We start from the raw sequence: 10,570 nt of genomic DNA on the forward strand, positions 1-10,570 counted from the left end.
CGCACCTGCCCACTGTTTACTATGATGTTGATACGCCCCTCAATAGCATCAGCTACTCCAACAACCTTCAGTTCATGGGAAACAGATGTTTCTCGAAAGTCCAAATTATGTGAAAGTCGATCTTTACTCAATGATGAAGGCAGCACATACCTACATAGGCATTGTTTCCCGGACTGCAATTATACAACATAGTTAATTATGCACCAGTAGCAAAATAATGTAGACACCAAAGGGTAATCATGCGTGCTAGTATTGCAAATAATACAAATATATGATGTGTTTAAGTCTCCATTCCCTGCTCATGATTCAAGAAACAAACACTGAGAACAGCATGAGTTGAGAACCCTATTTCTCTTTTATTTTCCAAAGAACTTCTCAAATAGCTTTCAGAATCATATTAAAGGATGCACCTTTAATAACTTATGAACCTTCTAGGTTTTTCTGCATTTGATTTTGAATTTTTGGTGACAGACCCCAAATTATGATTACCTAGAACGAATAATTATTTCAAGCAATTATTGCTTGCTAAAAGCATGATTCAACACAAACACAATATATCCTTGTGAAAAGACTAAGCCATTGCTTAGGCAGGTTTTCGTTAGGAGGGGCAGGAGGGAATAAAGAGGTGTGGGCATGTATTAGTTGTTGTTAGCAGTTAAGATTGTTAGTCTATTAGCAGTTAGAAAATAGAGAGTGTGAATAAGGGATGGGTCAGTGGAGGAGAGAGAATACATAGAAACAAGGAGTAAGTGTTAAGGGCAAAAAAGAACTGGAGTCTTGTTGAGGAAGTCTTGGCTTTGGCTAAGCAAGGGAGGTTCGCAGTACCTCGAAGGACTGCTCTGTAATTCATTTTGGTGATTCAATAAAGATCATTCTTTCATTCTTCTTGATTCATTTATGTTGTAGAAATTACTCTGTTTCTATCATTTTGGTATCAGAGCAATAATTCTGGGCAATAATGGCACGTAGGAAAACAGAAGAACGGTTTGAATCTGTAGAGAAGGAGATTAAGGAAGTTAGGGTTTCGATGGAAAAAGGAATCGGTGAGATGGAGAAAGGGATCGGGGAGGTTAGGGCGGAAATAACTCATAATAGGGCGGAATTAACTCATAATCTTATGGAGCTCCGTCGACTAATGGAAGAGCATATGAAGTTGTTTGCGGCGCCGTCGAAAGCGCCCGAGAAGACAAGGGCTTCGACGTCCGTGGTGGAGGAAGATCACGAGGTATTTCCGACCGGGATCGCGGGGTCGCGTATGGCGGAAGTCGCTGGGTTGCACGCGCGGAACGAAGAACAAGTGACGGACCCTAGGGTTTTACAGAATGTGTTGTTACCGGCAGGAACTTCTGGGTTGCGTGCGCGGGGAGGGGATTGACCGGCGGACCCCAGGGTTTCGCGAAATTTTTGTCACGAAGGGAGGGACGAAGAGCGCGACACCCGAAGGGAGGTTCCGATGGGTGGCCAAGGGGAAAACGTGACTGGACGTCGTGGAGAGGGGTGTGGCGTTTTCGTGGAGTCTAATAATCATGGATTCCGCAATCGGCGTTGTGGTCTGGCTGTGGATGGATATCGAGGAGTATGGTTCAAGGAGGGGTGGGATGGTAGAGGCGTACTTGAGGAGTTGCCGAAAAATGAGGAGTGGGCTTCCTACGGCTGGTGGCAGGTGGAGTGTCCAACTTTTAGCGGTGATGATCCCGATGGCTGGGTGTTTCAAATGGAGCAGTTCTTTTCCATCAACCGCTGCTCAGAAAGGGAGAAACTGATCAGTGCCAGCATTGCTTTTAGAGGGAGACGCCTTATCTTGGTTCCAGTGGCAGAATGGTCGTCGACCTTTTCACGGCTGGATAGACTTCAAGTTGTCACTATTACAGTGTTTCCGTTCTTCGCAGGCAGGAAATCTTTGTGAGAAGTTTTTGGCAATCCGACGAGAAGGAATAGTGGCGGAATATCGAAGGCAGTTTGAGGTTTCTGCAGCTCCGCTTCAAGATGTTCCGGAAGAAATTTTGGAAGGAATTTTCGTAAATGGTTTAAAGGCGGAGGTTCGGGCTGAATTGAGGCTCTTGAAACTGGTTGGTTTAGGCAAAATTATGGAGATTGCTCAAAGGATCGAAGAGAAGAATGAGTTGCTTCATTGAGAGGTCTCGAGAACAAGAATGTCAAGACCACAATTTTCTAGTGGTTCAAGGGCTGAATTCACTACATTTTCCACTAGGACATTGTCGGGAGTCGAGCGTCCACCGCGAGCTCCAGCCCCTTTGGATAAAACAGTAAATCAAAAGCAAGACTTTCCTTTTCGCAAGTTGTCGGACTCCGAGTTACAAGAGAAAAAGGACAAAGGGTTGTGTTTTAGGTGCGATGAGAAGTTCACCTTGGGGCATCGTTGTAAAAGGAAGGAGCTCCGAATCATGTTGGTTAGCGATGATATGATGTAACTGAGTGTGAAGAGGAAGATTCTGACTTGTCTAAGGACCATTTGGGAGGAGGGGCAGCCCGAGCTTATTGAGTTGTCCTTGAATTCCGTGGTTGGGCTTTCGACACCAAAGACTATGAAGCTCCATGGCATGATTGCTCAAAATGAGGTAATTGTTCTAATCGATTCCGGAGCAACTCACAACTTCATTTCTTTAAGTCTTGTTGAGAGATTGTCTATACCACTTTTTCCCACTGCCAGGTTTGGAGTACAAGTGGGCACAGGAGAATCGGTTAAGGGATGGGCCTTTGTCGTGAGGTGGCATTGAGCTTACCTCAGTTAACAATTGTGGAAAACTTCTTGCCATTGGAGTTGGGAAGAGTGGATGTGATTCTAGGCATGCAATGGTTGGAAACTTTTGAGGGAATGCATGTGAATTGGAAGTCCCAATTGATGAAGTTCAAGATTCGGGGGGTAGCAGTTACGTTGCGTGGCGATATGAGTCTCTCTACCACTATGGTTTCTCTTAAAGCAATGTTCCGGACTATAAAGCATGAGACAAGGAATTTACTTGGAATTACGAGCCTTGGACGTGAACAAGGAACCGGACCAGCCACTTCCTGCCCAGATCAGTGTCTTATTGCAGCATCATCCAAGGGTTTTGAATATGCTGGATGGACTACCCCCTCAACGTTTGCGTGATCATCGCATTATTCTTCAACCAGGCACCGCTCCTATTAGTGTTAGGCCCTACAAGTATCCTCAGTTTCAAAAAAATGAGATTGAAAAGTTGGTGCGTGAGATGCTAGCAGCTGGGATCATTCAACCAAGCAACAGCCCGTTCTCTAGCCCTGTGCTTTTAGTTAAGAAAAAAGATGGCAGTTGGCGCTTTTACGTTGATTATCGCGCTCTCAACAAGGCTACAGTCCCGGATAAGTTTCCCATACCAGTTATTGGATGAATTGTTTGGGGCTGCTATTTTTACCAAATTGGATTTGAAATTGGGTTATCACCAAATCCGGATGTGCGCGGAGGATATTCCAAAGACCGCTTTTCGCACTCATGAGGGCCATTACGAATTTTTGATTATGCCTTTCGGGCTAACTAATGCTCCAGCCACATTCCAATCTCTGATGAATGAGGTATTAAAACCTTTTTTGCGGAAATTTGTGCTAGTTTTTTTGTATGACATCCTGATATGCAGTAAATCCTTAGAAGAACATGTGGGCCACTTGGATTTGGTTTTGACCGCTTTGGAAGACAACCAATTATATGTTAATCAAAAACAGTGCACTTTCACTAAGAGTCAGTTGGAGTATTTGGGTCACATTGTTTCTCAGGATGGGGTTTCGACAGACTCTAACAAGATTCAAGCAATGTTGGATTGGCCTACTCCACATTCTATTAAGGAGTTACGCGGATTCCTGGGTTTGACCGGGTATTACCGGCGTTTTGTCCCGGGGTATAGTCATCTTACGTGGCCATTGACATAACAATTAAAGAAAGACAGTTTTAATTGCACAAATGAGGCTGAATCTGCTTTTCGGAGGTTGAAATAGGCCATGACTACAGTTCCTGCACTCGCATTGCCGGATTTTTCTCAACCATTTGTTGTTGAATCCGATGCTTCTGGATTTGGTATTGGCGATGTTTTGATGCAACAACAGTGGCCTAAAGCTTATTTTAGCCAGGTGTTATCTCCTCAGGCTAGGGCTAAGTTAGTTGATGAGCGCGAGTTGATGGCCGTGGTCCTTGCTATTCAGAAATGGCAGCATTATCTCCTTGGGCGGCATTTCATTGTCCGCACTGATCAGAAGAGTCTTAAGTTTTTGTTAGAATAATGGTTGGTTAGTGAGGAGCACCAAAAATGGTTGTACAAACTGTTGGGTTATGATTTTGAAATTCAATACAAGCCTGGTTCAGAGAATCGCGTGGCTGATGCTTTATCACGGCGGTCTGCTAGTTTGGAGTTGATGCATATGTCAACTTCAGCAATTTACGATGGGGCTGAAATTCGCCAACAAATTCTCGGTGACCCGAAGTTAGCTGGGATTCGGACTGCTTTGTTGAACAATCCGACAGCGGTGAAGAGGTTTTCGTTGTGCAATGACATGTTACTTTACAGGAATCGTTTGGTCATTTCCCGGCAATCACCTCTCATACCTCGATTGTTGGAGTTCCACGGCAACAAAGTTGGTGGTCATTCCGGAGTGCTGAAAACGTTTAAACAGTTGTTTTCCGAGTTCTTTTAGTATGGTATGAAACAGGATGTTGTTTCTTTTGCTGCAGCTTATCAGGTTTGCCAACAACACAAGTCTTCTACTTTGGCTCTGGGGGGGTTATTGCAGCCCTTGCCACTTCCACAACAACTGTGGGAAGATCTTTCTATGGACTTTGTGGAGGGTCTTCCTAAGTCGGCTGGACATGATTCTATCTTGGTGGTCGTAGAACAATTGAGTAAGTATACTCATTAAAGAGGAGGTTCGGCTTCATCGTTTTCCGACCACTATTGTATCCGATCGTGATAAAGTCTTTCTCAGCCATTTTTGGAAAGAACTCTTTAGGTTGCAAGGTACTTCCTTACATCACAGCACGGCCTACCATCTCAGTCTGATGGTCAAACGGAGGTGGTCAATCGCTGCCTAGAAGCTTATTTATGATGTTTTGTCTGCGACAAACCTAACCAATGGTGGTCTCATCTTGCTTGGGCTAAATATTGGTATAACACCAGCTTCCATGTCTCTGCCGGCATGACACCTTTTAAGGCTTTATATGGTCGAGATCCTCCCAAGCTACTCCGTTTTGAATTGGGGTCTACAACTAATTCTTTGCTGGAACAGCAACTGCAGTCGTGCGACGCAATTCTGGATGAGTTACACGTACATTTGCTTAAGGCCCAACAATCCATGAAAATGCAAGCTGATCTCAAGCGTCAGGATGTGTCTTTTGAGGTGGGGGATTTAGTGTTCTTGAAACTTCGGCCGTATCGCCATCGTTCTTTGGCAAAGTTTGTCAACGAAAAGTTATCTCCCCGGTTTTATGGCCCTTATCAGGTTCTCGCGCGTGTTGGGTTAGTGGCATATCGTTTACATCTTCCTGCATCCGTGAAGATCCATCCGGTTTTTCATGTCTCACAACTCAAGAAAGCTATTGGCCTCTCGGTCCCTACACAAGATGTTCCTCCCATCCTAACTGTTGATATGGAATTACAAGTGGAACCGGAACGCTTGTTGGCTACTCATTTTTCTCCTGTGACTGGCCAATTGGAAGTCTTTTTGCAGTGGCATCATTTACCTGATTATGAAGCTTCTTGGGAACTCTTTGATGTTATCCAGCAGCAATTTCCCGATTTTCACCTTGAGGACAAGGTGACACTTTTGGGGGGCGGAGTAGTTGATAAGACTAAGCCATTGCTTAGGCAAGTTTTCATTAGGAGGGGCAGGAGGGAATAAAGAGGTGTGGGCATGTATTAGTTGTTGTTAGCAGTTAAGATTGTTAGTTTGTTAGCAGTTAGAAAATATAGTGTGAATAAGGGATGGGTCGGTTGAGGAGAGGGAATAAATAGAAACAGGGAGTAAGTGTTAGGGGCAGAAAAGAACTGGAGTCTTGTTGAGGAAGTCTTGGTTTTGGCTAAGCAGGGGAGGTTCACAATACCTCGAAGGACTGCTCTGTAATTCATTTTGGTGATTCAATAAAGATCATTCTTTCATTCTTCCTGATTCATTTCTGTTGTAGAAATTACTCTGTTTCTATCACCTTGTAGACAATCGTGGAAAGAATATTTATTTTATTGCCAAGGGAAAAAAATTCTAGAGTAATAATTGGTATAATACAGTGCAATCAAACAAAATAATTGATTAATTATAAGTTGTAACTCTCCCAACTTAATAACTTTTAAGTATTTGCATACTCAATATAAGCAAAATAAAATTGCCGTGATAGATTTGTAAATCCAAAGGGTTTTACTAAATGGACCACGTGAGAAAAGATCAAGCTCAAGTAATATCCATCATTAATAAATATGACTTACATAAAGAAGAAGGGCATTTTCTGGTGCCAAAACAATCATGTCTAAGTATGGCAGCAGCCCAACTTTCACTCTGAAAAGAGAATGGTAAACAGAGAGTCAAATCCCCGAGATTATAGGACAATCAGTAAGAATTAAAGACTGAAGAGTAAGACATGGCTTACCTAGGACGAGTGACAATCACAGGAGCAGCTGCAATTGCAGGTATACTCCAGCTCATGTCAGGTTTAATGTCAAAGAGGATTTCATTGTTTATTTCATCACTTTGAAGCCTTACAGACAATAATTTCCTTTGTTCTTGGTGAAGAAAGCAAATTATAGGAGCCGAATCATCATCAGTTGCAAGGAAAACCTAACAAGCATTTGAACAAAATTAGATAAAGGTCAAAGAACTACACAAATTTCTATAAATACCATGCACTGAAACAAAATACTAGTATGGGTATCCACTTGAAACAAAGTCTAGCGAATAAACCAATACCTTACAAGCAGCTGTTTGCACACCCTTCCCCTGCCATATTCTACGAAAGGAGAACCGTTTTGGTATTACTCCAGAAGGAATAAAATCCAATAAATTAGCATTTGCCACCTCAAGGTTGGAATTAATGACTTCTACAACCCACACTGAGTGTTGCATCTTTCCTGCAAACAACACAACAATGAAAAAATGATAAATCCTTGGACAATAACAAAAGAGAAAAGAACTTGAGATTAAGACACCTTTGTTATATGACGCCATAAGAGGTATTTGGTCACTCGTCCAGATTGTTGTCTCATCAAATTCCTTCATTATGTTATACTTTCCTCTTTCTTCAATATGAGTCAACTGAAAATTTTAAGGACAAAATCTCTTTATTACAATAGATTAAAAAAAGAAGCCAAGTTTACACATTAAACAAGATAAATGCAAGCGTGGCAGAAAAAATAAACAGAGAAACAAGACTCTAGCAAAATACTTGCGGTTCTTCTAGTGGATCCTTCAGAAGCAGATGTGAGGATATTGAAGTCGTTTCTCCCTTTACAATATTATCAAATAAGCTCGGAAAAGTGTAATTATGCTGTGGACTGTTTCCAGTTTCTCTTCTTGCACGGGGCATTTCACGCACACCAAATAAAGGACTTGTAGATGAAATAGGAACATGACTTGTTGTACTTGTGTCAGCTTGTTGCTGGAACAGTAACCCAAAAGGAAGAGCCCATATTGATGTGATGGAACGAGACAAGGGGATGGATGTTACTTCACCTATAAAAATCAGGCTTCAACCTCAAGACATAGCAAGGAACGAGAAAGCTAAATGATGGCTTGCAAAATAAACATTACCAAATACATCAATAGACCAAGTAACAGACTTAAATAACTCTCTGGTAAATTTCAGACAACTTAGATCAAGACTCATAGATCAGGCTCGAAGCCTCCAACGCTATGCAGCATTTAAATCATCATCCCTGATAGTTCTAAATAATATACTTACTCTACAAGAAACCTTCACATATAAGTCCTATTTATCATGTCAATTTCAAGCTCTTTAAAAACATTATAAATTATTAATTATCCTAAAAAAAATTTGCGTTCATCAGTGCAACAACGCATTCCTATGGTTTCTTTCAATCTAGTGATTCGTAGGTGCATCTTTTCTTGGTTCTTATGTTGCTACTTTTTTCTTTTCTTTTCTTTTCTTTTTTTTTTTTTTGCAACATTAATACAACATGGGGAAGTGAGTGAGTCCTTTGATATAATTGTCCCAAGGTTACTACGTACGTGTTAAAAGTAAAAACTCACCTGATGTGTTGTATATTGTCAAAGAACCAACTTGCAAAACACATAGAAGAGCCTCAGCCGTATCACCCAGACGACACCATCGTGCCTTGAATTTGTGTAAGAAGTTTACCCAAAGAAAATTAAGAGCAAAAACACATGTCACATAAACTCATATGCAGATACAACAAGGCGAGTCAATAAAAACCCTGAATAACATTATAATGATTTTTTTTTTTTGGTAATTAAGCGAAAATCAATACTAAGATGCTTTGACCAAAAAAGAAATACCATATGAGTTCAAAACTGCTGTAAATTCTAGAAGGAAAAAAAAAAGATAATAATTACTACTTATGAATCTTAAACAATATAATGTTCAAATGAATTGGATAATTACTTTACAGATATTCTGCTGATGGTCACTCCGAATCAAGAAATCTTACCATAATGACTGGGGAGGATAACGTGAACCTCTTAAACACTCGTGCACCTGATGTCCAAATTATCCTGTCACGATAGAAAACTCGCATTAGGCGGAAAATGAGAAGAACCATCAAATTCTCTTCTCAAGAGCAGCAATTCAACCAATTAGTAAGCTTAAGAATTAATTAAGGTGCGGTACTAAATCCAACAAAATTCTGCAGACTGGCGAACATTAAATCTTCATAGCAGAACGCATTCAAAACGAAAAATGAGAACAGTCGAATTCTCTTCTTGACAAAATGAAACTAACCGTCTTAAGAACTAATTAATGTCTGATATTGAGTCTGACAAAATTTCACAGTACATCCAACTTAAAGTCTCCATCTTAGAACGCATTAAGAACCAAAAATCAGAAGAAGAATCGAATTCTCTTCTTGACAACAATTGAACAAATTGTCAAGCTTAAAAAATTAAGGTGTCATACTAAATCCAATAAAATTTCACATTTCGTCGACAGAAAATCTCCATCGCAGAACACATTCTGAACGAAAAATGAGAAAGAACACCCGAATTCTCTTCTTGGAAACAATTGAACAAATTACAAGCTTAAGAATTAAGGTGAAGTACTTAATAAAAAAAATGAGGGAAAAAATAAAAATAAAAAAAGAAACTCGCATTTCGTCGAACATAAAATCTCCATCACTGAATGTAAAAAAATAATAATAAAAATAAGAGAGAGAGAGAGAGAGAGAAGAATCAAATTCTCTTCTTGACAACAATTGAACAAATTGTCAATCTTAAAATTAAGGTGTGCTACTAAATCCAACAAACTTTCGTATTTCATCGAACATAAAACCTCCATAGCTGAAAGCATTCAGAACTCAAAATGAGAGAACGAATCGGATTCTCTTCTTGATAACAATTGAACACATTGACAAGCTTAACAATTAAGATGCAATACTTAATCCAAACGCATTTCTGAGTCCTCCATCGCGAAACTCATTCACAAATTTCTTTTTTTTTTCTTTTTCCCCTTCCCCCATTTTACATTTCTAACCAACCAAACGGAAAATTCCACTAGGGATTACCGATTTCCTCTGACGAAGAGCTCGTGATCAGAGCGATCGCTGAGAGCGGCGCCGGACGCGTCGAAATCGTCGGCTTCGTCTCGCTGTCGAACGACTTCGGGGTCGAAGAGGAAGTAATCGCACTTCTCGGTGAAGTCGTCGGCGGGTTTGCCGTCGAGAGCTTCGGCGATCAAGCCGTAGGGCTTGAACTCGCCGAGCACCGTGAGGCGACGAACGCCGATCGACATTTTCCGGCGAGAGGAGCAACACGACTATACGAGGAGTTTGGGTAGGCGGATTGGGAGACCGGCTGTGCGGGAGAGACTCCCGCTCTTTTTCTTAGTTTGTTTTTTGGTTTTTTCTCCTTTTTTTTTCCTGCTTTCAAAAAGGCTGAGACGTTAGCGCCATTTGAAACCCTAGAGCTTAGGGATAGTTCTGTTCGGCCATGTGGACCAAGGTTTAGGAAATTGCAGAAAATAGGTATACATTTTAATTTATGTTAGTAAATAACTAATTTATTAATGTATAAAAATTAACAAGTTTTTTATATTTTAAATTTTTTATTTTTTTTATTTTTTTAATTTTACTCTTTTTTTATTTTTTCTCTTTTTGCACTCTCTTTCTAGATCTCTCTCTTCTCTCTATTTGTCATTTCTGGGTATGCTTTTCTCTCTCTTATCGTCAACCATGAATTTAAAATTTACGGTATAAAATCAAAATTTATCAACAGAACATACATTGTGTTTCTTCTTATTAAATCATGAATTTATAGTGTAAATCGAGAGTTTACTATCGTAACACAAATTTATGTTCTTTTGTAATCCTAGATTTATATAGTAAATTCAGAATTTTACTAATATAAAATAAACATTTTTTGTTCTGCTCGT

At 40.3% G+C, this 10,570-nt stretch overlaps 1 protein-coding gene across 1 annotated transcript in view; it reads right to left on the reverse strand.

Annotated features, from left to right (window-relative positions):
• LOC21391081 (anaphase-promoting complex subunit 1) overlaps positions 1 to 10,129 on the reverse strand; it is a 29,850-nt gene extending 19,721 nt beyond the window's left edge. The window contains exons 1-9 of the mRNA XM_024168912.1: positions 9,705 to 10,129; positions 8,637 to 8,700; positions 8,218 to 8,302; positions 7,394 to 7,680; positions 7,158 to 7,263; positions 6,919 to 7,079; positions 6,602 to 6,789; positions 6,441 to 6,510; positions 6 to 173 (exon numbers count right to left, since the gene is read on the reverse strand). Of these exons, the coding sequence (XP_024024680.1) occupies positions 6 to 173; positions 6,441 to 6,510; positions 6,602 to 6,789; positions 6,919 to 7,079; positions 7,158 to 7,263; positions 7,394 to 7,680; positions 8,218 to 8,302; positions 8,637 to 8,700; positions 9,705 to 9,931 (1,356 nt within the window). The 5' untranslated portion in view covers positions 9,932 to 10,129. The remainder of the gene's footprint in view (positions 1 to 5; positions 174 to 6,440; positions 6,511 to 6,601; positions 6,790 to 6,918; positions 7,080 to 7,157; positions 7,264 to 7,393; positions 7,681 to 8,217; positions 8,303 to 8,636; positions 8,701 to 9,704) is intronic.
• Between the last annotated feature and the right edge of the window lie 441 nt (positions 10,130 to 10,570).

Source organism: Morus notabilis, unplaced genomic scaffold (assembly GCF_000414095.1).
Source record: "Morus notabilis unplaced genomic scaffold, ASM41409v2 Scaffold997, whole genome shotgun sequence".
Classification (NCBI taxonomy): domain Eukaryota; kingdom Viridiplantae; phylum Streptophyta; class Magnoliopsida; order Rosales; family Moraceae; genus Morus; species Morus notabilis.